General features: G+C 37.2%; 11 protein-coding genes across 11 annotated transcripts; 10 read left to right on the top strand and 1 right to left on the bottom strand.

The window, feature by feature from the left end:
- Positions 1-2,086, bottom strand: SPOG_02120 (D-arabinono-1,4-lactone oxidase). Its single transcript, XM_013167225.1, has one exon. The coding sequence runs from the start codon at positions 1,628-1,630 to the stop codon at positions 245-247; it is 1,386 nt and encodes a 461-aa protein (XP_013022679.1). The 5' UTR covers positions 1,631-2,086; the 3' UTR covers positions 1-244.
- A 388-nt stretch (positions 2,087-2,474) lies between these two features.
- Positions 2,475-4,914, top strand: SPOG_02121 (uncharacterized protein). Its single transcript, XM_013167226.1, has 2 exons — positions 2,475-2,758; positions 2,853-4,914. Exons 1-2 carry the CDS (start codon positions 2,615-2,617, stop codon positions 4,089-4,091), a joined length of 1,383 nt encoding a protein of 460 aa, XP_013022680.1. The 5' UTR covers positions 2,475-2,614; the 3' UTR covers positions 4,092-4,914.
- On the top strand, positions 4,831-6,318 carry SPOG_02122 (F-box protein). The gene has a single exon (XM_013167227.1). It carries the CDS (start codon positions 5,095-5,097, stop codon positions 5,797-5,799), a length of 705 nt encoding a protein of 234 aa, XP_013022681.1. The 5' UTR covers positions 4,831-5,094; the 3' UTR covers positions 5,800-6,318.
- Positions 6,319-6,519: 201 nt separating this feature from the next.
- SPOG_02123 (Arv1-like family protein) lies at positions 6,520-7,950 on the top strand (the record flags this gene model as incomplete). The annotated part of the gene is made up of 3 exons (XM_013167228.1): positions 6,520-6,606; positions 6,791-6,925; positions 6,996-7,950. The coding sequence occupies 3 exons, from the start codon at positions 6,520-6,522 to the stop codon at positions 7,572-7,574; spliced, it is 801 nt and encodes a 266-aa protein (XP_013022682.1). The 3' UTR covers positions 7,575-7,950.
- Positions 7,951-8,599: 649 nt separating this feature from the next.
- Positions 8,600-9,305, top strand: SPOG_02124 (uncharacterized protein; the record flags this gene model as incomplete). The annotated part of the gene is made up of 2 exons (XM_013167229.1): positions 8,600-8,976; positions 9,133-9,305. 2 exons carry the CDS (start codon positions 8,600-8,602, stop codon positions 9,185-9,187), a joined length of 432 nt encoding a protein of 143 aa, XP_013022683.1. The 3' UTR covers positions 9,188-9,305.
- Positions 9,306-9,849: 544 nt separating this feature from the next.
- Positions 9,850-11,323, top strand: SPOG_02125 (succinate dehydrogenase iron-sulfur protein subunit). Its single transcript, XM_013167230.1, has one exon. It carries the CDS (start codon positions 10,066-10,068, stop codon positions 10,891-10,893), a length of 828 nt encoding a protein of 275 aa, XP_013022684.1. The 5' UTR covers positions 9,850-10,065; the 3' UTR covers positions 10,894-11,323.
- A 30-nt stretch (positions 11,324-11,353) lies between these two features.
- On the top strand, positions 11,354-13,532 carry SPOG_02126 (nucleolar protein required for rRNA processing). The gene has a single exon (XM_013167231.1). It carries the CDS (start codon positions 11,482-11,484, stop codon positions 12,964-12,966), a length of 1,485 nt encoding a protein of 494 aa, XP_013022685.1. The 5' UTR covers positions 11,354-11,481; the 3' UTR covers positions 12,967-13,532.
- Positions 13,533-13,564: 32 nt separating this feature from the next.
- On the top strand, positions 13,565-15,597 carry SPOG_02127 (argonaute binding protein 1). Its single transcript, XM_013167232.1, has 5 exons — positions 13,565-13,899; positions 13,947-14,029; positions 14,079-14,096; positions 14,142-14,393; positions 14,443-15,597. The coding sequence occupies exons 1-5, from the start codon at positions 13,786-13,788 to the stop codon at positions 15,203-15,205; spliced, it is 1,230 nt and encodes a 409-aa protein (XP_013022686.1). The 5' UTR covers positions 13,565-13,785; the 3' UTR covers positions 15,206-15,597.
- On the top strand, positions 15,572-16,829 carry SPOG_02128 (uncharacterized protein). The gene has a single exon (XM_013167233.1). It carries the CDS (start codon positions 15,813-15,815, stop codon positions 16,695-16,697), a length of 885 nt encoding a protein of 294 aa, XP_013022687.1. The 5' UTR covers positions 15,572-15,812; the 3' UTR covers positions 16,698-16,829.
- Positions 16,830-19,409: 2,580 nt separating this feature from the next.
- Positions 19,410-22,352, top strand: SPOG_02129 (CAMK/CAMKL/KIN4 protein kinase Ppk1; the record flags this gene model as incomplete). The annotated part of the gene is made up of 2 exons (XM_013167234.1): positions 19,410-21,977; positions 22,128-22,352. 2 exons carry the CDS (start codon positions 19,410-19,412, stop codon positions 22,350-22,352), a joined length of 2,793 nt encoding a protein of 930 aa, XP_013022688.1.
- A 570-nt stretch (positions 22,353-22,922) lies between these two features.
- SPOG_02130 (cohesin-associated protein Pds5) lies at positions 22,923-26,653 on the top strand (the record flags this gene model as incomplete). Its single annotated transcript, XM_013167235.1, has 2 exons — positions 22,923-23,010; positions 23,090-26,653. The coding sequence occupies exons 1-2, from the start codon at positions 22,999-23,001 to the stop codon at positions 26,651-26,653; spliced, it is 3,576 nt and encodes a 1,191-aa protein (XP_013022689.1). The 5' UTR covers positions 22,923-22,998.
- Between the last annotated feature and the right edge of the window lie 485 nt (positions 26,654-27,138).

Genomic DNA, 27,138 nt, shown 5'->3' on the forward strand with positions numbered 1-27,138 from the left:
ATGAGTTTACAAGATAAAGAAGGAAAAGTAAAATAACATAAATTATATCAATCTCCTACTTGTTTTTAATATCTATTTGCCTATACGACTACTTTACAGGTAAATTGGTGTTCGTCTATACAAACACACGCAAACATTTCGCTAGAAAAGAGACTCAAGATTCAAGACAAACGGAGCAGCTTCAATAAGTGAGTACAACCTTCAAGGCATAGCCTTAAAAAGTATTCATGTACAGTCATCACATCTAAGAGAAATGACGACGCATGTAATTATTCCAAAAAATGCGGTTGGGATCCAATAAATTACGGAGTTCTAGCCACTTTGAGAGATTAGGATGCAGTTCTAAAAGTTGATTCTTATTCAAATGGAATTCTTTGGCCCAATGAGGTTTACCATTGAAACCACACATAATCTCTTCGAAGGCATTAAAATAGGATTCGTATTTGACATTGCTGTGATAAGGACGATACATGATACTCTCAATATAGCAAGTAGGAACCTTAGAAGCAGTAGAAAGCCAGCACTCATCTTCAGGAGTAGGAGCAGCTACTCGAACCTCCAAAGGCTGATGAGTGTAAATTCCCTGCTCAAGGGCAGGACCAATAGTATAGTTGATAACTTGTTCTAAAGCATCCGAAGCTGTGTCCAAAGGAACAGAATATTCAGTGACGTGCTGAGAAAAGAAGCAAAACATCTGCATAACATCAAATCCGGGCCCAACAGTGGTAGAGAGATGACCGTTCCTCCATCCATAGAAAAAGTGATAAGCAAGACGCTGCAAAGTAGGCATAAACCGAGGAAATAGATTACCAATGTAAAGCAAATTTTCGTAAATAAAAGAGTTAAATTTGATTCGGAAATTGGATTGCTTGGGAGTATGGGGAACGCTATTAGGGTTAACTTTGTTTGCACTCCAGACGACAGCACGGTTCGCGTATGGAAAAACATGAACTCGAACGAATTCTGCAGCCTCCCATAACTGGTTTGCCTTCCATTTCTCAAATAATGTAGAAACTGGTATAGCGGCTTGGGTAGCTATTAAATCAAAAGCAGGCACCACACGTAAGGTCAAGTCAACAATAACACCCAAAGCACCAAGACTGACTTGAGCAGCTGAAAAAACATCCTTTTGACGGGTACGCGAGCAAGTGACAATTGAGCCATCTGCGAGCATCACACGTAATGACTCAATATAACCAGGAAGGACCTGATGTTGAAGACTAGAACCATGAGTGCATGTAGACATAATACCGGCAACGGAAGTGTTGGAAATGCTACCGACAATAGGGAGAGAGTAGCCTAATTTTTCAAGAATGACTTGCAGCTGATTATAGCGAATACCTGCTTGGACCGTAACCGTCTGAGCTTCATGGTCAATAGAAACCATTTTGTTCATTTTGTCCAAAGAAACGAGATGTCCGGTACTACAAACGATGTCTGACGGGGAATGGCCTGCGCCAACAACACGAACATGTTTACGCTTTGCATTTGCGTCCACTATAATCTCTCGTAGTTGGTCTTCGTTTTTGGGAGTATAAAATCCGGAAGAGACATTGGTGAACGTTTTTGCCCAATTGTAATAACGAACACGACCATCATGAGAAAGCTTATTCACATTTGGCAAAGACATTTCGTGTAATTTTACAAAAAATACAACCGGTTAGTATTTTGGTCAATTAAATAATGATTTTTTTCACCCTAAGAAAAGAAATCCGATATTTGAATATAAAAAAGAACAGAAGGAAGAAAGGTTTTCGATATTTCTGTATATTTGGAAAAATTAGCGGTAGAAGGCTGTTTTTAAAATGTAGACATCCGAAGAAGACAAAAAGGCAACTATTAACTAGACAAACAAACGAAGTGTGAAAGCAGAAGAACTAAGAATTAGAAAAGGCAAGTTTTCTGCTAGCACTTTTATATCAGATTATATTAAATACAGATTCGCCAAGAAAGCAATTCAAAAGCAACCCAGAAAATGAGCTAAATTTTATCAAAAAAGAGTAATCCAACTATAAATTTATGAAAATTCTGGATTTTCGTTTTCCTCAATTTTGCATTCGTACTGGGTATTGGAAGGATGAGTTTGTTGAAGACGGAACATTTTTATTAATAAACTCTGACATTTTGCGAAAGGAACGGAGGTAACAAATTCCTAGATCACAAAGCGTATAAACAAAAACTCAGCAAAATGTAGTGGAATAAAAATAAAATACGGTTTAATATAATTTTGAGTAGAATTAGAATAAGCTAATGATTTATTTCGTGATTGGAAGCTCAATAATTAGCCAGTTTGAATGGATGTACAGATTAAAAACTTAACAGCGAAGTTTCCTTGGGTGTATGAAGTTATATGGACTCAGTTCTTTATAAATTACTATTTTATATGAAGATGAATTTTAGATTTTTTAGGATCCTGAACGTAAACTTACTAAGAGCAATTCTTGCATGTGCCCTATTGTAGGAGTCCCTTGACACTACTACCGTCAAGGCGTAAAGGAGTTTACCACCTCAAGAGGATTCTTTCTTCCAAAAACGTAGATAACGGTTTTTTATTTTGTTCTTTCTTTTTATTTCATTTTATATTTATAAGTTTCAGCCTTATTTAAATTGTGAGATGGATTCTTCAAAGATGGAACAGATACGACAGGGTCTATTAACATTAAAATGGGGACAGCCACCAGGAATGGCAAAATCAGATTTACAATTGGAAAAGCAGGATGAAGTAGAAAAAGATCAAAAAGCCTCGAGTCTTGTGCATGTACGGTGATGACAAACGGAGGAAACTCTGCTTTTATTCTCTTGCTAGCTACTAAGCAATCTATTTAAAGAAAGCTGCTAACATAAATGATTAGATGACAAAAGGAAGAGCGCATCCACGATCCCGTAGACGTCCCAAACAAGTTCCGCAAACGACAGATACAAGACTCACTAGAAGTGTCTCACATGGTACTGATTATGTAGTGCAAAAGCAAAGCCAAATGCCTCTTACAAAGGAATTCAATGGAAAGGAGAAAGATGAAAAATTCGACAATCATTCAGAGGAAGCTGTGGTTAAGTCAAACCAGCAATCCAATACTCCACCCAAAATTTCCATTGAATCTACGGTTTCTATGAAAAACAAGCCCTATTCTATTCAAGAAAGAAGAAGCTTGGATATCCCTTCCACAATAAGTGGTCCCTCTAACGATGATTTACTAGACGCATCCAAGGAGGTAGAACAAAAGGATTCAACACAAGCAGAAGAAGAGAAGGTTATGGAAGCCACGAAAGGAAACGTTCTCAGAAACAAAAGCCATTTTGAGGAAATTGATACTTCAATCCCTAGAGAAGCCAACTCTGTAACTCCTAAAGAGCCAGTTGTACATAACAAGGAATCTGGGGAGAATTCGCATTCTTTCATTCATATTGATTCCGACGGAAAAAAAGCAGCCGCTTTGGCAAGGAAATTGCCCGGCGCTTTATCACTTCCCAAACAACGGGCTACAACAAACACACCGACTCGTGAGTCCCCCGTCGATTCCACCTCTTCTTCAAAGAACCACAGTAAAGATCTCAGCAAGAATCCAAAAATTATACAAATAAGACAGAGGATCGCAAGTCTGCAACAAGACAGTGCATCCTCGCATGCATCTCTTAGCAAGATTCGCTCTGCTTCAGTCTCATCATTAATAGCAACCAAAACTCAAGACAGTGCATTGCGAAGTGTTACCCCACAATCTCGTTCTGACGGTATAAAGGTAATTCCGGATCGTAACGAGCACTCGGTCGGACACGGTTTCCCCACAAAGTCTGGAGGTTCGGGTTCTTTCGCATCGGCTAGTCCCAAGGAGCTCATTAGCCACAAGTCGCTGTCCCCGAAAGAATCTAAAACACCAGAAGCAAAAGAAACTAGGAAATTTCAAGAAAAAGCTTCGACTACGCCATTAACAAGTTATGTACCAGAGTTAAATCAATTCTCTGGGCCCAGCCTGGCTTGTAGTCAAGTACTGTTGGCCAGATGGAAACAAGAGAAACGGCATTACCAAGCAACCGATTCTTCTAGTGCAAAGCATTTATCGAGCATAGAGGAGAAAAAAAAGTCAACCAATTGAGAGCGAAGCATACTACTTTATTTTTCCGATGGTTTGCGTTAACTTAGATATATTCCGCTATATCTCACATAACAGCTTTCAGATGACCTTAACTCATATAAGCAATCTTTTCGTGCCTATTGCCCTATCATGAACCCATCATCATGGTCGACACGATAGCATCATGGGGAAACAGATCGACAAATATTTGCCGAAAACACCTATAACTGCCGAGTGTTACATTATTCGTTGCGTTCCGAGGCTGAAATCGGCAAATGAGATGGTGGCTGTGAGTATGACTGCCGAAACGGAAGAAATTCGATTAGATATCGGCAAAGATTAACAAAGGAATTGATCCGGGTCTATTCACGGTAGTTGTATAGGCTTCCCCATTTTCGTTCAGGAGACGTATGAGGATGTTAATTAGTCTCTTTTTCTTTGTTTTCTTGCTTCCTTGTCGACGACAAAAACTTGGGTCCATTGAATGAAGGATGGAAGTTGTTTTTTTTTTATTTTCAAATAAACCAGGCTGAAAACCGGGCTTGAAAAAGATCCGTATAAACAAAAATCTCGGTGAAGAATCATGACGTAAAGGCTTGGTATCTTTATTACCGAAAAGTAACAAGCAGAGTACCTTTATTTTAACTCTATTATCATTTTTCCGGCATTTGCAATGGGGGGCAATAGATTCTTGTTTATATAAAGAAGTGAACAGTCGCTCCTATTTTGCATCTGTAAAGATTTTCAGGGCTTGTTTAGATTCCGTTTTCACTTTTTTTTTTGTCGCTTGAGTTTTGGGATTTTTCTGAGCTTCTTATTATTTGTGCCTGTCTTCTTATTCAAATTTAAGGGATTTCGATAACGTTTTGACAAGGTCTTGATTTATAGAGTAAAATTTTACACAGTTTTCTTTTTTCTCCATCTTCGCTTGTTGATCAGTTGTCTTTGTATAGACAAACTATTTTGTTTTCACTTTAAGCATTCTTCGTTAACGTAATTAATTGGACACCAAACAATTTCTGTCATGGCTCAAGCTGTCGTAGACGTTCCCCATTCTACACCTAATTTTAACTTAATCCCCGCGAATGAACCCTTGCTTCCTATCGAGGTCGTCAACTCTGTTATGCAGTATTTGCCGGCTCACGATGTCATCCAATCCAGCTTTGCTAGCTATCCATTGACAATCGTGGCTAAGAAGATCATTCGGGCCCGTCTGTCTTTTTTGGACCAATATGCTCTCCGTGTGTTTGGTAAAAATGTCTCTTCTGACCAAATCGTTTGTAACCTTTCTGCTCATCGTACCAATTATGCCTCACAATACGATGGGTATTCTGTATTCCAGCTAGATGAGGCTTCCCCGTCGAACATCTTTCAGGTTACTTTTGAGGAGGAGACAGACCTTGTACAATTTGAACGATACCCCGGAGAATCGCTTCCTCCTTTCCTTAATGTTCGTGTTGCAGTTGATCTTTCCCGTTCCTCAATTGACAATTCTCGTGCTGATTTATTTTCTTGCTTTCAAAAGCCTATCCGTATTCGCCGTTCTTGGTTAGAATCTCTCAAGGCAGGCCAACCTGACACACTATGGTTGGACCAAAATACGCAACACGTAATTGGCTTAATCATTTCTCGTATTGACAATGCTCCGGGCAAGTACGATGTGTTGGTCTCCTCAGTAATTATCAAAACCGAATATTTGCTATCATCATTGGAACAACGACTTCATTGAGAGGAGAAACGCCTTGTTCTACTATAATACTCGTTTTTATTTCAAAACATTTTCATCTTCTGAGTCTATCAAGGGACACTTTAGAATACAGAAACTCTACTGGATTCTTTCTTCTTATTCCGTTAATCGTCTACAACTTATAATGTCAATGTGTGCTATTTTTCTTTCGTTCGTCCTTCCTTTAGCTTTCAGGATTTGTTCTTGCGAACCTTGTTTTATTTCTAATTATGACTCCTCTAATCCCAGCGTTGAAAAACGTATGCGTAATGTTTAACAAAAACTTGGTCGCCAATTTATCCTTTCAAACACGAATGCAAAAGACCACCATTGAAGTCATAGGCCCTTGTCTGTTCCCATGCCTCTCCTTGAAAGCTTTTTTGATACATCCTTGTTTTTTCCTTTTATGTTTATTTTTGCATATTTTATTTATTACGAGAGAACATCCTTCAATTCAATTTTACTGACTATTGATACAATCCTATTTTGGTTTTTTTTTTGTATATGTCATAAGAGTATCTTTCAAAGTAATGAAGACGTTGTACTCCTTTTGAACAACAGTAGCTGTAAATGAATAAAAACCGAAAAAGCACAGCTTCCATGAATAAAGGTTTTATATATTGACAAACATCTATTGAATGTTATTGTTACCCGAGTAACAATACTCAAGTACGTACCAAAACAAGACTTGGAAAGAAACAACATGGAATCTTCCATCTAGAGATGAAATGTGTCGAGTGTAATACTACAGTTGATTCTTTGTTTACGGACTATGGACGGGGAACGAGTAATATTCGGTTAGCACAATGTGTAAGTGAATCGTCAATGGCCATGCGGTATAGATAGCTGCATACACGTATGAAAGGGATCTAAATTTTTACTTTTGATTCTATTTCCTACAACAGAAATAGATCAGAAAAAACGTCGTCATGAATGAAGCGTGCGAGATCTTGAGACAATGGAGTAATTCACAGACGCGCTAACGCTGGTCTAGAAAAATTGCAAGCAATTTGCTGATAAATACATTGAGCTGGACTTTGTATTAATAAGTATTGATGTGATTTTAATGAAGCCTCAGGTGTATCGGCATTTACTATTTAATTCTTTGTCTGCAAGGAACTTTCGCAATGTAAGACTATAATACGATACATAAGTGTTTGTGGAGAATTCTTAGAAACATAAGAAGCTTACGCGTATAGGTGATTAATTTCTCCATATTGATTGTGTTGTTTGACGTTTTTTTGATTTGGTCACGGCTGGAGAAGCGTGCAGCTGCTTTTCCCAGCATGATTACAGAAAACTCGTTTATATCATTGCCAATAGTGAGACAATATCTTTATTTATTACTTCTCTGCTTGGTCGAAACTGCTACCTACCAAATCTCTATCATTGCGCTCATGAATGTTCTCATAGGATGGAAACATTGGACGTCGGCGTGTGGATCTGTAATTTTATCTTCCAGTACCAAAATGCTGCCGGTATTTATGGTAATTTGGGACTATGATATTCCGGCAGCCGCCATGATTGTCGAGTGGGTTGTTCTTTTTAGTAATATGGAAGCGCTTTCGATTTTAACGGGAAAATCTCGTTTTACAAAAATTGGTTTAATTGTTCTTCTTTCCAGTATCCTACGTTCTTTTGCTGTTTACTTTTTTCTTCACCATACCGCTTTAACGAAAATTCAACAACCAGATAATTACGAACACTTTACATTTTACAAACACTTGGTGTTTCAATGTTTTCAAAAAATCGCTTTAACTGCTCAAACAGCGATTTAATGCCGGTTACTCCTGGTTCTCGTTAAAACTCCTTGATGCAAACACCCAACTAACCCAGTTGGATTCCACTTGTTATAATAGTAACTCTCACGGGTTATGAGAAGTTTTATCAAGTGGAAATAATAACTACAGTTGTAGAATTGTACACGTTGATTGGACTCTGTTTTACTACGTATAAAGACGCTAGTAATGTCCAGGGATCCGGTTAAATGCTTCGATGATCTTGATTTATCCACACCAGTCGAATATATATCCTCGCTGAGACAGCTAACGTATCTATATCTGTATATCTCAAAGATTTCTTTGTTTATTGGCTTTCCTTTGTGAAATAGGTTCTTTAATTCATAAAACGTATTTCTTTGTTTTGTTTACTATTTGTAATAATTATCCTTTTAGACTTATGACGTTTGTTAGTATTCGAAAATATCTTCTTACAATGGCGTATTGTTATATGTATAATTAACAAAACATCTATATGGACAATATCTTAAAAGGTATTAATCCGATGACGCCAAAAGCGATAGTGGAATGAACTGATATAAACATATAGTTGCTTACTAATACAGCCTTTTTTGTCCATATAACGACGAAATGACCAACTTTTTTACGACCTAAACCAAACACTCTAAGGAATAACAATGAACAGTCTTCCCCTTCAAAACAAAGTTGCAATCGTTACAGGAGCCTCACGAGGCATTGGAGCAGGAATAGCTGAGACCTTGGCGCGTCGCGGTGCCAAAGTAGCCATCACCTTTACCTCCGACAGTAGCATTGACGCGGTAGAACAATTGGTGAAGAAAATTAAGGGTTTTGGCACTTCAGCAGATGCAATCAAAATTCAGGCAGATCTACGTGATATTTCAAGTACTAAACATATTGTTGATACCACAGTTCAAGCTTTTGGTTCCACCATCCATATTCTTGTCAATAATGCCGGACTCGTCCTCAACCGAATTCCATTAGGAAGTCATACCATTGAGGATTACAACACAATTTTCGATGTGAATGTCCGTGCGGTATTTTTCATGGCAGAAGCCGTAGTGCCTTATCTTCCCAAAAATGGAGGTAGAATTATTATTATTGGAAGCATTGCTGGAAGAAATGCAGTTCCGCAGATCCCCTTATATTGTGCAAGCAAAGCAGCAATCGAAGGTTTCACAAGATGTTGGGCTGCTGAGTTAGGCCCTCAAGGCCATACCGTCAATCAAGTCAATCCGGGAGCCGTTGACACGGATATGTTAAAGGGACTTGGAGAAGGAGCCAAGGCTTTTGCAGAAAATACGCCCTTCGAGAATCGTTTTGGTTTGCCCCAAGATATAGCAGATGTAGTTGCTTTTCTTGTTGACGAGAGTAGTCGATGGATCACTGGGCAAGTGATTTCAGCTTCTGGTGGGTTGCGAATGTATTAGTTTTTAGTACAATGAACTTTTAAGAAGTAATCATAATTAGGTAAAAGAATTCTATTTTTTTTATTTTTTTTTTTTTTGAAACCATAACATATTTTATTTGGCCCTTTTTCGTATATGAACATTAAGGTCATTCCTATGATCGTTTACAGTTTGGAAGATATTTTTGTCACTGTAGAAGTCTCACACGTTATTGCAATTGTCTAACAAGTGGAAATATTAAGTACAATTTATAAGGATGTATTTCAATTAGACGATTTGGTACTACGTGGAAGAATAGCAATAACGTCCAAGGATCTGATTAACTGAATAACATTGACTTTCAGATAGAACCATCGTTAAATAATTTTTTTATAAAACACACAGATAGAATGAAGTAAATTATATTCTAATCTTAAAGATTCAACCAGAAAGTGTCTATAACATATAACAAACAGGGCGAAAACCACTATAATCTCGGTACATACAAACGTTATCACTAAAGTTATCTAAGCGAGTGACCAATTTTTTAAAAATAATAATGATAAACAAACATTTATATATCTATATATATTTATTTAACTATGTACCTATTGATAAATTTAATGAACGTTTTGATGCGTAGTTGTTCCTCAGGACATTGGAACGCTAACATATAGTTGCTCATTGCATGCTTGTCTTGGGAGCCAATAAAACCCATAAAAAAAAAAAATAGATAAAAAATATACGTACATATATAAATATATACTAACATTAAATACCTTTTTCTCTTCTTTCTATTTTTTTTATATTTATGTATTTTTTTTTTGTTCATTTCATGGCAAAACAATGGACTTCGACTAATGAACCTTTGTCTCGCAAACCTTCACTATAATTTATAGCCAGAGGGTGGCCGAACAAAAATTCAATGAAATAGATGACAGTGTATACAGAAATTTATAATTAAAAAATGTATTATACAATTTTTTAATACTGGAACTTTGGTTTTCAAAGTATACCTTGTTGGCCAATCGAAGGCGCTATGATTTTGGGGTTAAGAGCCAACCACAAAGCCTGCCTTTTCCACCTCTTACCAACTGCCAAACGCTAGGTCCGTGTTTTGTACCATGTTGTGCCGTCGAATTCAAGCTGTACGACCCTTTTTCAGAGATTCTTTGCTCTTTAGTGCCAGAAGATTTGCTACTGAGTCAAATGTTTCGACTACTGCCTCGAAACCTGAAGCAGCAGAGGAAAAACTGAAGACGTTTGAGATTTACCGTTGGAATCCTGAACGCCCGGAAGTAAAGCCCAAGCTACAAAAGTATGTAGTAAATTTAAAGAACTGTGGACCAATGGTTTTGGATGCATTAAATAAGATTAAGAGCGAACAGGACCCAACTTTGACGTTCCGTCGCTCTTGCCGTGAAGGCATTTGCGGATCTTGTGCCATGAACATAAATGGTAGCAATACATTAGCTTGTCTATGTCACATTAAGAATGATGAGAAGCCAGCAAAAATATATCCTTTGCCCCATTGTTTCGTTATAAAGGATTTAGTTCCTGATCTTACCTACTTCTACAAGCAATACAAGAGTATTGAGCCTTGGTTGCAAAATAATAATATTCCTAAAGGAAAAGAACTGTTACAATCTCGTGAGGATCGTGAAAAACTCGATGGTTTATATGAGTGTATTCTGTGTGCTTGCTGTTCTACGTCATGTCCTTCCTACTGGTGGAATTCCGAAGAGTACTTAGGTCCAGCTGTCTTGATGCAAGCTTACAGATGGATTATTGATTCTCGAGACCAAGGTACGGCTCGTCGTTTGGGTGCCATGCAAAATTCTATGTCTGTTTACAGATGCCATACCATCATGAACTGTGCACGTACTTGCCCTAAGGGTCTGAACCCTGGTTTAGCCATCTCCAAACTGAAGGCCCTTATGGCTACTTCTTAAGTTAGACATGTTTTTGTTTTTTGAATGTACAACTTTCGAATGTTGGAAGCAAATCTTTACAAATTTCACCGATGTTAGCTTCGGCAAATCGTCATCCCCCATTTTACTGTTCAGTTAACACTTTTCCTTTCTTTTCCTCATTACCATCGCTATTTTATGCAGTTTTAACTTGCATAATTAGGTTTAAAGGAAATTCATTGCTTCGTTTGGCTAATTCGTCACCACTTTACTAATGAATCCTAGTTTGAATGTTTTTTTTTTATTCAATATGTCAAATCCCCCTCTTAAATACTATTTCAGATTGTACGACATTGTATTCACATAAATAATTCTACAAAAATATACATACGATCAATAAAATCCAAATAAAGTCCTTAGAAAGTTCAGTCCTTTTAGAAGCGATAGAGTTCTTTTCTTCCAAATACCGTTCTGCGTTATAAAAAGCTTATTCCGTGTTATCGCACTGCAAGGGTGCGGTAAAAATCCTTGGTATTATTATATTATCTTAGTTATGAAAATTTATATTTCGAAGATCGGGCAGAACCTCACTTAACCAAAGCGTATATCTTTCTGAATAAATTTTAAAAGATGGGAAAAAAAATTAGATCTGAAGAGAAGAAGTCCTCCAGCAAAAAGGAGGTTGCTCCTAAGAAGGGAGCAATCCAAAAGCCATCTAAAAATAAAGATGTATCCAAGAAGGCTGCTAAGAAAGTTGTCGAAAAAAAGAAATCCAAATCTGGTTCTAAAAAGTCCAAGAAGCAAAAATCTTCTTCTGAAGAATCTTCTTCTGAGTCTGAATCCGAGGAGGAAAAGCCTGCTCCCAAGAAGGCCGCAAAGTCTTCAAAGAAGTCCTCTTCTGAAGAATCCAGTTCTTCTGAGTCCGAAAGCAGCTCCTCTGAGTCTGAAGAAGAAAAGCCTGCTCCCAAGAAAGATAAAAAGAAGGCAGTAAAGAAGGAGAAGAAGGAAAGCAGCAGTGAGGAGTCTTCTTCTGAATCCTCTTCCGAGTCTGAAGAAGAAAAGCCTGCTCCCAAGAAGGAGAAGAAGGAAGAAAAGAAAGAGTCGTCTTCCGATTCTGATTCTGACTCCGAGTCTGAAGAAGAAAAGAAGGACGATAAGAAGGAGAAGAAGGAAAGCAGCAGTGAAGAATCTTCTTCCGATTCTGATTCTGATTCCGACTCCGAGTCTGAGGAAGAAAAGAAGGAAGATAAGAAGGAGAAGAAGGAGAGCAGCAGTGAAGAGTCCTCTTCCGATTCTGACTCTTCTTCTGAATCCGAATCCTCTTCTGATAGCGCATCTTCTGATTCCAGTGAAAAGAAACGTAAGGCCGAAACTGTTGAAGAAGAGAAGCCTGCAAAGGTTGCTAAGCCCGCTGATTCTAACGAATCTTGCACGCTTTTCGTTGGTCGTCTCTCTTGGAATGTAGATGACCAATGGTTGGGTACTGAATTTGAGGAATTCGGTACTGTTGTTGGAGCTCGTGTTATCATGGATGGTCAAAGTGGCCGCTCTAAGGGTTATGGTTACGTTGATTTTGAATCTCCCGAGTCTGTAAAGGCCGCTACCGCTGTCAGCGGTCAGAAAGAAATTGATGGCCGCGCTGTTAACTTGGATGTTTCTGCTCCTCGTCCTTCCAATCCTCAACCTTATTCTCAACAACGTGCCGGAAAATTTGGTGATCAGCTCTCTTCTCCTAGTGACACTGTTTTCGTAGGAAATCTATCTTTTAACGTTGCCGAGGAAGATGTACGTACTGCTTTTGCTACATGCGGTGATATTCAATCCATTCGTTTACCCACCGACCCTCAGTCTGGTCGTCTCAAGGGCTTCGGCTACGTTACCTTTTCCGACATTGACTCTGCTAAGCGCTGCGTTGAAATGAATGGTCATTTCATTGCTGGACGTCCTTCTCGTCTCGATTTCTCTACTCCTCGTACTGGAGGTGGAGGCGGAGGCCGTGGTGGCTTCGGCGGTGGTCGTGGTCGCGGCGGTGGTGGCCGTGGAGGTGCTCGTTCTAGTAATCCTAACCGCGGATCTGTTACCGAATTCAGTGGTAACAAGGTTACATTCGACTAAAGTATGGGTTTGTGGAAATGAATACGAAAATTATTTTATTCCAGATTCAGCATATTTAGCTCCAAAGTTTCAAATATAGAACCTTGTTAGTACGGGTTTTATTAATTGTGGGATTTTTTTGGGTTTATGTCGGTTTTGGTGAGACATATATTTGGGTTCATGGTTTTTGAATAAAAATACATTTTATAATTTTGTATCTACAACTATTTATGGGAAATGCGAGGAAATGTTTTGAAGGCTAATCTTTCATATCTGCTAATGATAAAATGGCATATATGAGAAGCGTATCTCATTTTTAATAAAGAGTTGGGAATGTGTATCGTATAAATACATACATAGTATAATTTACTTAAACTGTTATGCTTCTAAAGCTTATTCAGATGCCGATTTGGTGATACTACTTAGAACAGGTTTTTTGGAGCTAGGGTAATATAATATGAATTACAGAATGAAGGAGGGTACTTTTAATCAATAATGCTGAAACCTAACATATCTTAAAAATAATCAAAGATTCCAAGATCAGCTAAGCGCTTAAACGAAGACTGACATTCATTACTGCTTACTGTCAAGAAATATCGTAGCATTCATGTGGTGTAGCGCATTTAGAACACTAACGTCTAGTATATTACCAATTCACCTATAAACAGAGCATTATGTAGACTACAGTTGTCCATGCTTCCTTCCTTAAAATACTTTTAGTTCATGAGTTACCAGAGAGCCTAAAATATCATGACGTTATCGGTGAAAACAAAAAGCCTGATAAAAAAGTAGTAGATATGGCTAATTATTCATAACCACCAGCTTAAGAGAGTCAAAGTAATGGATGACTTACTGGAACAAGAAAAATACGTGAAAGCTCCAATGAATGTCCCAAAAAGTAGCGATGTTAATGGGCCATCAAAGAAACAGGGAGAAAGAAACAAGAAAAGAAATGTAGTATGAAGATTATGGAAACGAATCAATAGTAACCGAACCGTTAGGACCTTTCTGGCTGGGAGGAAGATTTCCAGGAGCCAGAAATCACTATGGAGGAGACAGCTGAAAACCAAAAGCTTTATAGCCTGTACGTATGATATGTCTAAACTGGAGATTAACGCGCTAATTTGTTACAGAGATATTCCTATAATTGTGTTCGTGATACTGATCCAATTGGTTCATTGACTAACTATGTTTAGACGAATGGAACGCTTCATTCAGAAGTACAGAAGAAAGCGTAAATGGAATGATGCAAGTAGGTATCGACTTTTCACAATGTACCTTGCTTTAGGAGGTGTTTCAACTGGCCAAAAGGGATTCACGGGAGGTCTGGATTTGAATGAAAATGACGATGCTCAAGTTACTGAAAACCAAACAGCCGTAGACTACATTCAGTATGATCTTTTAGACGAATATGATGTTGATTTTGCTTGGGTGGTAGCTGTCTTTCTGTAAGTGTTCCCTCTGCGTCAAATGATGCATTATTAACTGGAACGTTAGATCTTCCCATCTTCTCTACAGAGCCGGTGTTACAGAAGAAAATGAGCTGAGAATGGCTTCTCAACTAGTGCAAAATTTTTTAAAGAGTGTCCTGCACAACAAAGTAGTACCGGAACATGAAGACAATGTTCAAAGTGCTTTGAATTTGGCAATTCAAGCCGAAAAAGAGCTTATTGATGATAAGAAGTTTTCTGTTTCTCTTCCAGGTCCTTTACAAAGGGCCTTATCTTACTATTTTGTTGATAATTATAAAGGATTATGGGACAATGCTGATGTTTATGTTCGTTATACTCAGCCATCAAGCACAGCAGGTGGAAGCAAAGAAAAAGGTTCCTTAAATACGCTTCCTTTTAATAGTGATTTTTCAAACAGAGAAGGGTTTCAGCCTGATGGGCACGTTAGATTTTCTACGGAGCAAGCAAAGGCACACATAACCAAAGTTTTAGGTTCCGATGCGCTTGAAGCGAAAGTTGTTGATCAAGAATACTTAACGGTAGAGCTAATGTCCAAAGAATTGATCCATTTAGAGCAAGTTAGCACTTTGTGCAATGCCAAGTTTGCAGTCTGGAATCCTCCTGGAACAAGTTATCCTCAGCAAACTGAAAAAAAAGAGGTAGAAATTCTCTTTGAACCAGAGCTTATTGAATCAATGGCTTTAAAAACACACCTGGAGGCATCGTTTACCTTTTTAAGTAATGACATAACGATCATGGATACGGTTTTAGCGGTCTTGCCTACATTTTATGAGGAAGTTGAAGAATGATGTGGGATAATATTCTGTTCCAGATGTCCTATGGTGGCCGTCTAGAGCTTTCATTGCTACATCCACACATGATGTTTAGGGAACATTCCAGCATAGAACTATCAATTGTCATCTGTAGCCCTAATCATTCAAAGCTAATTCAATCATCTCTTTAGAATGCACCAAGGTAAAATAAGCTTATATGGCTATTTCGTAAAAAAGGAAAATTCAAATGCCCTTGTACAAGTTCAATGTCTCATAAAGTCTCAATTCACGCACAGTCAAGAAAACTATATTTAAATTTTTTTCTTTCATACTAGTTAGAAAACTCGAATTAACAAACTACTGATTTCAGAGACTTAATAAAAATAACAAATCAAACCTAGTCCTCATGTCACCACCATCTAGTTAGAGACAGAACAAACTCCGTAAATTGTGGAAGATTACTGTATTTGGAATGAAAATCTTACAAAACAATTAGTTTCATTAGTACCATATGAAAAAATTCAACGGTTACCTTGCCCTACGCTTACGCTGAATCGTCATAGTATTTTTATGATATCGAAGTTACCATTCATTGGGATTGAAGTTTCTATTTGAAAGAACTTGTGTTAGAAAACTGATTACAATGGACCAACAGAAAAAGCGAGAAATCCGAACAGACACAACAAGTAACTTAACTTTCCTCGGTGAATTAGCCGAGGAAAAGGCTCGATTTGAAGAGGAAAAGAAGCGAAGAGTAAATGATGGAGCAGAATATGGAACAACAAACAAAAGGGTTGCAAGAATAAAAAAGGATGAAGCAAGTTCAAATCGTCAAAGACCCAAGAGGCATAACGAGGAAGAAAAACCCCGAAAGAGGTCAAACAATGAACAGAAACGAGGAATACACCTAAAGAATATGGATGACAATGAAGAGGATTTGAGGAAAAGTAGGCTAGGTTTAGAGCATAAAGCTCAAAAATATAATCAGCTATTACAAGATCATGGCCAAGTTGCTGATGGTGATGAGATGCTAGTTGATTTTACGAAGAAGTGGGCTGAAGAAGATCGGGAGAATGAGTTTATAGAAGTAACGGATGAATTTGGACGAACTAGGAAAGTATCCATCTATGAAGCGGGAGACGTCCTTCTCCCTTCAAAAGAGGACTACAGACCGGAAAATGTTATTCAGGGAGAATATATGCCGGAATATAAGGTTGATGAGCAGCGTATCGAGAATCTGCACCGACAAGACGAGCAACAAGCTGTACATTACGACTCCTCCAAAGAAATTCGTACGAAAGGGATAGGATTTTTCCAATTTTCGTTAGATGAGAGTGAAAGACAACAGCAATTTGAATCTTTGGATAAGATACACGAAGAAACACTACAGCATCAAGCGCGGAAAACGGGGTTAGATATACTGAATGAACGAGCAGATAAACTAGCATTCCGAAGAAATGCCCTTCAAAAGCATTATGAAAGAAAGATTGGAGAAGAATGGATTAGGCAGCAGTTTCATGAGGATTAGATTCTGTTCATTTTAATATGTATCTTGGTGAGAATAAACGGAAGCAAGTCATGATAAAACGGGAGGTGTATACATCGTAGTATGAATTTATGCAGTTACATAACATTCAATAATACTTGATTCATCTCATTAACAAGAATGAAAAATCGAAAGATAATGATGATTTTTCGCTTGCCATATACTACAAAGGTACCGTAATTGTACAACTTGATGCATCCATGTCACTATAGATTAGCGGAAGAATTAGGGAAGAGAACAGGACAATTGAGTTGAACCTAAAAATTCGTGAAAAAGAAGAAAAACAAGCAATTTACGTTAAATTCACTTTTGTCAGACACACTAGTCAGTACAGCCAGGAGGCGCTAAAACACTTGATGAAGACATCAACAGGTTTTTTGATGTTGTTTATTGGTAATTGGGAGCGCTTTAGATCCCAATTGCAATATTCTTCGAACAACAAGGTAGCCGCAAACAGAAACATCCAAAACGATTGCACTAAGTGTGGGCAAAGCTAGGAAAAATGCAAAGAATATTACTAATGCAAAAACAATATTTGAAATCATCTGTAAAAAATCTGCAAGAATCACACTCATTGGTGAAAAGGTAATATGAATGTCAGGAAGTGTTTGGAGAACGGATAGTACTGGACAGTGACTGAAGAAGCAAAAGACCGTGAGTCCTATGCACATACAAATTAAAAAATTCAACTTGTAAATATCAAAAGATGTCATATCGTTACAAAGGAATGTTACAATACTAGAACCAAAGCCTATGAATTCTTTTACCTACGCAGTGGTCATGCTGTGAAGGGAACCGAATGAATGTTTATTTTGATGATTCACACATTAAGAGTTAATGTTTCGGTTACTTGAACTCTGAAATCTAAAGCACATAAGAAGTTGAATCATACAAACAAACATGTTACTAAAAGCGAAAGAATATAAAAATGGATAACCTATGAAAGGTAGAAAGCAGCCATACTAGTGTTTAACAGAAATATCAAGGCTTTTTCTTCATTTCTTTGACGAATTTCTTAGATTCATGTTTGCAAATGTAAATAATAGGGTTGGATTAAACGATTTCCTACAAGATGCTTAAATGTTCACCAATGGCTAGCTACAACGAAGAACTGGGAACAGCTTCTTGTCTGTCTCTTACCAATGGATTGTTTGAGTTGCCAATCGGCGAAAACGATTGATGCCCACAAAAACCCCGGAAATTGAGCAAGTTGAGCATTTTTATGATCTTCACAAAATTCTTCCTCAAAAAGTTACAGATATATAGAAAATAAAAAACAAATTGATTTGATATATTTATTTACCCAGAAAGATCAAGGATAGCTTCAATATAATGATATATGCACTGCGTCGCCAGAGTTATATATCAGTTTTCGGACATTACATACGTCTCGTTTCCCAAACACCACTCTTCACAGATGGTGAGAGTATATTAATTTTGGAATTTTATAAAATAAGTAAATAAAAGCAGCTTGAAAACATAATTATAGAAGAGTAAAAAAAAAAAGTTTGCCAAATTATTCGTGTTTTCTTGATAGATTTAATATTTTGTCAATCAAACTTCTATTTGGTTTAAGTTGTCGATTTTTACAAATCTTTTTCTCATTTTGTGCAATTATCTAAAAAAGTTTGTTTTTGTACCATACTTAGAGTGTCTGCTTAAAATAATCTCTTCCCCAAAGCATTGCGAATTGTGTCACTTTTCTTTGCTAAACCAGTTCTGATTCAAGGCAGGAAATCTATAAAATAGCGTAACCGAGAGTAAAATCTGTCGGATTGCTTTTTCGGTTAGCTTTATTAAATCTTAAACCGGACTCGCCTGTGTCATCAGTCGCTTAATTGTCCGTTTTTGGCAGAACATTGTTTTCCGATCGAGCACCTTTCCACTTCTCTGTTTCAATTTTTCATTGTGTTGTAACTTCTATCTGTTGTATTCAGTCCTACTTCGTCCTATTTGAACCCAACCAAACGATATTTATATTGATTATTTTTTAAATTTTTCCGTTCTTTTTTTTCACAAAGCAAGATCTATTTCTTGACTTCAATCTTCATCTCTTTTCATATTCCTTTGCAATTAAACGCCGAAATTTTAACGAATCCTTTGTTTCCATATTTTGGCAATCGGTGATCATTAATCTCATCTAAAAAGACGGTTAGATCTTTTTATTTTGTCATATCATTCAGATTCTTAATTTCTCTGTATATTGCTATCGCAAAAAGGTTCCGTTTTCAGACCAGCCTCTGGTTATCACTTTATTTTTTTTGTCAATGCCTATGCCTGTCGCATACTCACCCTTCGCACTTCCGAACTTATCGTTTTAATTTGTTGACCTTTCCTTGGCATTTATAAGTCACTATTGGTCAGAATACTGGAGATTTTGAATTCAATATTTGCGTTGACATTTGCGACTTTATCCTTCCCTACTAATTTATTGTTTTTTCATTCCTGAATCCTGCCAAACTAATTCTTTTCCCTTTTATTTCTAATCTGGACTGGATTTTCATTTTAATACCGAGTTAATCGAGGAAATTCGTCCCATACTAATATTTTAAACGCTCTTCGGCATATTGATAATTATTTATCTCTTCTCCTGTTTGGTCTTTCAGTCTTTGCAGGCTCTCTTCTTTCTTTTCTTAATCTTTCCTTTGTTTTTCTTTGTTCTTTATATATGATTTGTACATACCTTAACAAAAAATGCACACTTCATCTGTTGGTCATTCAATCCCTATTTCTCAAGGGTACCCTTCGTTAAACTCTCATCTGAAACATTGCAGCGTGGTGGAAAGTACCATCCGTGCTCTTCCTGACTCTTCACTTTCCAGTTTGTCAAGATCTTCTTTTCAGCATCCTCCATCTCTACCTAATAATGCATCGCTGGACTATAATATACAACACAGAGTTCACAATGACTCACCTTCGCAAATTCATTCATATGATCATAAAGCTTTTATACATTCCCCTCACACTCCGGAACCATCGAAAAGGCAATTTTCCTTAAACACCCCTACTTCTGTACTGCCACAGACTGCCTGTTCTCCAGAAAATGATACCTCTTTTCAGAAATGGGGAACAAAAGATGATTCCCTATATGATTTACTAAGACTTACCTCTCCGCCGGACTACTTAGCCTTCAATACTCTACCTGCACACTCTACTTGTTCTTTTCCTTTTTTTAAAGACAATCCTCGAGGATCCTCTTTTCCAACTGAGAATAATTCGGCAAAGGTGCTTATAAAGCATTATGGTGACCAAACTTTAGGAGAGCCTTTTAATAATAATCAATTTGAGTTGGACTCACCTGTTTTTAATTTTAAGGTGAATTCAAATAATATCCATTCTCCTCGGAAAGCTTCCTCAAAGGATAAAGTCCTTCAACCTTCTTCTATCGCTAACAAAGTTTTCTCTCAGGATGACTTTGTAAATCCTATCTCAAAGGACCAATCTTTGGAAATGGGTAACAAGGCGCATGAAAATGCTATTGTTAATTGTTCTTCCTCATTGAAAGTTGAAAACTCGTCTAATTTAAACACGTCTGCTGTGCTAGACAGTTCCGCTGGTTTGAATTTCTCTAATAAGTCCTTACTTTCTGCACAGTTAAAACAATCCAAGTACTTCAAATCATCTAATCAATTGACTGTAACAGACGAAGTTGTCAAACAAGCTTGTCAACTATCAGAAGGAAAAAACACCGAACTCCACAAAGGATCAGAGACAAAAGAACGCCCCCCATTATTCTGTAATAACTCGTTTGCTGTCGGTGAGTTGTATGGTAGTCCGAAAGAAACAGTGACTGAAATATCTTCACTGCATTCACCTAATCGCTCTCGAATCTCTGGTGTAAAAGCATACGTGAAAAATACCACCAATATTCAGGTGATAAAGAAAAAGAATGAGCAATACATTGCACATTTTCCTGAACATAAGGAACGTCTTGATTTTTTGTGGCAGCATAAAGCTAGTCCTGCTTTTGCTAATTGTGCACTAGCTAGTAATGATCGGTTTTCTCTTTCAGAATTGCATATGGATAGTTCCGAGATTCTAGCTCGAACTTTGAAAAAATCATCAAAAAATAATTGTTTCGGTCCTTTCATTCTTGGGCGGACTATTGGGAGAGGTGAATTTGGAAAAGTAAAACTAGGATGGCCTTTACCGGGTTCCTCTCCTTCTCAGAAGCACCCAACACCTCAAGTTGTTATCAAAATAATTCGTGTAATCAAAGGAGGTCCTTTGCTGCGAAGGGTTATCCGTGAAGCGACGATCCTGAGAGAAGTTGATGATCATCCTAATATCGTGAAGTACGTTGACCTCATTAAAACCAAACATCACATTGGCATTGTCTTGGATTATGTGAGCGGAGGCGAATTGTTTGACTATATTTTAGCTTCAAGACGACTCGAGGATGAGACGGCTTGTAAATTATTTGCACAACTCATTAGTGGTGTTGGATATTTGCATTCCAAAGGGGTTGTTCACCGAGATTTGAAATTGGAGAACATTTTGCTGGATTCAAAAAAAAATATCATAATTGCCGATTTTGGATTTGCAACAACATTTGGTCATTTTGGTTCTCGTAAGAATCAAATAACTAATGCTAAACCAGATTTATTTACAACCTCTTGCGGATCACCTTGCTATGCAGCACCCGAGTTGGTAAACTGCAAAGTTGGATCATATGCGGGTACCCAGGCGGATATCTGGAGTTGCGGTGTTATATTATACGCAATGCTTGCCGGTTATTTGCCTTTTGACGATGATCCCCATAATCCGAATGGTGAGAATGTTGTACGGCTATACCGGTACATATGCACCACATCTCTTATTTTTCCCGAGTACATCAAGGAAGAACCGCGTGATTTGCTGCGTAAGATTTTAGTGCCTGATCCTTCAAAAAGACTTCATATGTTTGGAATAATGAGTCATCCTTATTTGCGAGCTCATAGGCAGCCATTTGAACTTTATAACAATTTTGAGCCTTTAAAGTACCCTGTGGATGGGATTCTTTCGCAAAAATCTGAAATCAGCGTGTCCTCAAGTTCAACGGTTAGCACCTTCTCTTCTCTAGATATACCTTCACGTGATCATAACGTACAACAAAAAGCTGCTGTGCATGGTAGTATTGAATTAAAGCAGCCAATAAAGACGTCTGCACTAGTTAGCAATGGTGTTCAGGCTTCTGTAATCTTATACCCTAAAGGCAACTGCAAAAACCGGTTGGTTTCCTTGCTTCGCAAACCCAATCAACTTCCAAAGAAATTCGATGAAGTAAGAAGGCACCAGAGGCACTTTAGTACGATCACAGTGGACAACAACCTTCGGAAACTACCGCTAGCACCCGTTGAAATGAAAGTTACATCATTAGTAACTACGAGTTATGAAACAAGGCGCAGAAGTGAAGCTGCTAACTCATTAAAGATCTTATTATCGAAGCCTAAGAAAGAATTATCTGGAAAGGGCTTTTTCTTCTTATTCAAGGGTTTCCTTCGACATAGAAAAGGAGGCAATGAGGTTTCACGCTACAAACAGTCCGGCTTAATTTTGGAAACAGTAACCCCAATTGTAAGTACGTCTGACCCTTTAACTTTGAAGAGTCTTCATAACTTGGAGAAGGGACATAAAAGGCATTATACTTTTGCATAATACTTTGTCCCGTATGAACCGATACTCCTTTGTTTATCCTGTATATACTAGGTAATTATTTATGAATTTCTGTCCTTTATTAATTCCTAACACAAACAAAAAGCTTTATTTATTTCGAGCAAAGTACGTTTCTGTTCCTTTGATTATTCGATCAGTTTAATTGCTGCTTTCTTTTTCTTTCTTTACTTTTATTCTCCTTCTGCACACTTTTTTTTTTTATGAATCGACGACCAGGCTTCGATCTTGGATATTAAATCATTAATTTAATTCAATCAAAACTTTATTATACGACGAAAAGTTCATGTAAGTTTGTACTTTACTGTAACCCGACTTGCACTACACCTAAATTGAATTTCTCTTGGGCTTTCTGAAAGGACAAGAAAGTGATAGTAGGCACATTGCTTTTTACATAAGTTTTTGTTAGTGCAAAAATTTGAAATCGTACTTTAAATTGCTTTTCCTGTTAGTATTAGACTGTCTGTTTACTTCGTTACCTGTTAGCTAATAACGGACTGCAGGTGACAATTAATTAAAAAACTGATGAAAACGCGACGCGTCGCACAAACACAACACTTTCTAATTTCTTATCTTTTCTGGAATACCTAATATCCAGCGGATAGTTTCATCGTATTTATTACATTGACAAATGCTTTTACTTGTTAAAGCTTTACGGACGTTCTTTTGTATTAGTTAATAGAGGTTTTATGATCACAATGTCGAAACTGAAATTTAATAAGGTTATTATTCCAAGTCATGATAAACCTATTGCTACTACTGAATTGGTTAAAAGGTTAAGGAGTTTACTGGATGAATTGTCAGATATGGAACAGGAAACTACAGAGCGCAATTCTTTGCTGCCGGTTGCTTCATCATTAGTCAATCAGAACCTTCTACACCATAGAGATAAAGGAATTCGCTCTTTTGTTGCTTGCTGTATCGTGGAGCTTCTTCGATTGTGTGCCCCAGATGCTCCATTTACATTATCCCAACTGGAAGAAATATTCCAAGTAATACTGAAGCTTTTAAGCGGACTCGAAAATCCCGAATCTACGTACTATCTTCAAGTTTATCGAATACTTGAAAGTTTATCAAACGTTAAGTCTGCAGTACTCATGGTTGATTTGCCAAATGCAGAGTCCTTTCTAGTTTCTATATTTCGTCTCTTTTTCGATATCTCAAGAAAGGGTACTAACAAAAACGTTGAGTTCTATATGCTTGATATCATTCACCAACTAATTAATGAAATTAATAGCGTACCTCAGATCGCCATGAACATTCTTTTTGCTCAATTAATTTCGGGTCATGGTGTAAGAGAATACATAGGTTCCCCAGACTCCCAGAACCACGGTCCTGCTTTCCAGTTAGCAAGGAATATCTTCCGTGATTCTGCTGATCGTCTACAACGTTATGTTTGTCAATATTTTTCTGATATCGTCTTTGATACTAAAGACTCCGTTTCGGATGAAAAAACAACTCCAGAATTCATATTCGCACATAATCTTGTTATTCAACTTTGGGAATATGCACCCTTAACATTACTCAATATTGTCCCTCAGTTTGAAAACGAGCTTCAAGCTGAGCAAACCAGTGTAAGACGTGTCGCAATTCAAACAGTCCGTCTGATGCTTCCTAATCACTCTCTTTGGTCGGACTATCCTAAGGTCTGGTCTGCCTTTTGTGGTCGCCTGAATGATAAAGTAACAGCTTGTCGCGTGGACTGCGTAGAAAAGCTTATGGATGTATTAAGGAACCCTTTGGCATCTTCAGACATAACTAACTATGTTATTCAACTTTATCAGGGAAAGCTTGCGGATACTGATGAAAAGGTTCGTATTGCTGCTTTGCAAGCTATCGGTCATTTGTCGCTGGACATTATAAAAATTCACGTTCCAGTAGAAATATTAAAATTAATGGGGGATAGACTTCGTGATAAAAAGCTTTCAGTTCGAATTCAAGCCATTCAAACGTTAAGTAAAATTTATCATGTTGCGTTTCCTGGGCTTGAAGCTGGTGAAGAGGTTAGTCTACACCTGTTCAGTTGGATACCTTCTTCTTTGCTAGAAGTATTTTATATAAATGATGAAGCTACTAATACTACTGTTGACCTTGCGATGAATGAGCTTGTACTTCAGGAATTGAACCCTGATACGAATACTCGTGTAAACAGACTTTTAGTTGCCATGAATCATTTCTCAGAGAAAGCTTTGCGCGTTTTTTTTATGTTACAGCAAAGACAACTCAGGTTTTCTGGATACTGTAAGTATTTTATTGAATGTTGCAAAAACTATAATGGTGGTGTTATTGATGAAAACGAAGAAGAAATGACTTCCAGGTTAAAAAAGGTAATAGGAGCTATCTCTTCGAAGACTGTCAATCCTTCTTTAAATGAATCATCGCTGCAAAAGTTTGCAGATACAAATGACCGGCAGGCATATAAAATGTTAATCGAAACATTTTCACCAAGGAATGACTATCAAACTGTTTTAAAAAATATTAAGCACTTATTTAAAAGAATGGTATCCAGCATGAGTAACCAACATTTTGAATGTTTTCGATTACTGGTTTACCGTTGTGCATTATTTGTTTTTAATAAAACAACTGTAATGAAGCTGGTCAATAAGATTGGAAGTTCACAAAGTAACTTTCAATATGCAAATTCTGCTGAGCTTTTACTTCAGCAATTACCATTGATTCATCCTGAGATTTACGAAGAGTTGTTTACTAATATGGAAAATATGATTTCATCTTTTGGTCTGAAAGCGGACGTCAAAGTCTTAAAGACTCTTTCACATTTTGCTAAGAAAAAGAAGAACTTTTCCGTAAACTCTGAAGTAATTAATACCCTTATGAATCTTTGTTTTCAAGGAACAGATGGTCAAGCAAAGCAAGCAGCTACTGTGTTAGCGCTTGCTGATAATTTCTTTGATATGGATTCATTCGTATCAAAAATCGTTGACGGATTACATTACGATAATTCTCTGTCAACCCGTCTGTCGGCCTTAACGCAACTGTTTTTATATCGTTTAGATGCTGTTGAAAAGCATGCTGATTTTATCACTGAATGCTTGGTTAAGGAAATAATTCAAATGGTTCCACAAACGAATGAAGATGATGTCGAAAACGATGAATGGTGTGAGTTTCAATCCTTGGATCACCTATATCGTTGCAAAGTACTTGCAATAAAAGTTTTAGTTAATCGGTTACGAGCTGGATATCGCTCTCCAGAAGCATTGGAGATAGCCGCGCCCGTTCTGAAATTATTAAATGTAATATTGTTAACGGAAGGTGAGCTTAGTCCTCATAAAAATACCTCGCGATTGGGTAAAGCTCATCTACGATTGATTACAGGAAAATCTTTGTTAAAATTAGCCAGTATCCCAATTTACGCTGAATATTTGGATTTTAATACCTATTTACGAACTTCATTATTATGCCAAGATCCTCTTTTTGATGTCCGAAACGCCTATATACAAAACTTACAAAAAAGATTGCAGTATCGAAAGCTTCCTATGCAGTTCTATGCAATTGTATTCCTTGTTGTTCATGACCCCGAAGAAGAGATAATATCGAAAATGTCTTTGTGGATATGCTCGCAAGTGATATACTTTCGTAAAGTGCGCAATTATACTATGGAGTATGTTATCACTTATTTGCTTCATTTACTCTCTCATCATCCAGACATCTCATTGTCTGATAATGAAAATGTCTTTGACTTTGTTAAGTATATACAATTCTATGTTGAAAATGTGGCTTCCAGTGAAAATATTCCGATTATTTTCCATCTGGTGCAACGGGTAAAGCAGAATTATGATGCTATTGAACCGGAAAGAAAGTACGTCTATATGCTGAGTGATTTTGCACAGAAAATTGTTCAAACTAAGGCGCAAAGCATGGGATGGAGTTTAACTACTTACCCGAAGCAAGTGAAACTACCATCTACTATTTTCAAGCCTCTACCAACTTCTGAAGAGAAGCAAAAATTCTTTGCAAAGAATTTCCTTACACCTGAGATAGAATCCGCCATAGAACACATGGTCCGAACTTCCACGATTAGTACTGCAAAACTACTTAGCCAAACAAACTCGACGAGGAACGGGAACCGTGAAAAAATAAAAAGGAAGCGCACCGGAACAAGACAACCAAAAGCGAAAAAGCAAAACATAAAAGATAAAAATCAGGTTCATCTACCTCGTAGAGCGAGTACTAGAGTTTCTACAAAGCAGGTGAATTATGCGGAAGCAGAGTCTAGCGGAGCTTCAGAAAGTTCTGAAGCCTCTGAGGATTTTGAGGACGACGAGTAACAGGATATGTTACAATTGATTTTAGCAACTTGTATTTGAGAGTATTTATTTAATATGTGTTATGAAGGGTCTGTGCTTCATGAATTTTATAAGCAAGATATATTATATTGCTTAATCCTTTGATTCATATTTATTAGCATGTTTACAAAATGGTTTGTTTTCCTGCAACGGTTTATTTTATGTTGATTATGCTTTAGAGGAATCCATCGTTTTTGAAAGGAATAAAGCCTTTCATTATAAACTACGATTTTTGCGTCATTTAGATGTTTTAGATCTATTTAGAATGTATCTGGTTTGGAATATCCATCATCAGTTTCCTGTAGAAGATCACTTAATTTTATGTTCCTTTTTTTTTTTTTAGTATCTGATATTGTAAACCAGGAAAGGAATCTTAAACTCTCATTGAATTTATAGTTTCGTCCATCTATACTATTCTACTTTTACTCTAGGAAAACATTCATTTCATTGAGCTTAATACCAGGACT

Source organism: Schizosaccharomyces cryophilus (assembly GCF_000004155.1).
Source record: "Schizosaccharomyces cryophilus OY26 unplaced genomic scaffold supercont4.2, whole genome shotgun sequence".
Classification (NCBI taxonomy): domain Eukaryota; kingdom Fungi; phylum Ascomycota; class Schizosaccharomycetes; order Schizosaccharomycetales; family Schizosaccharomycetaceae; genus Schizosaccharomyces; species Schizosaccharomyces cryophilus.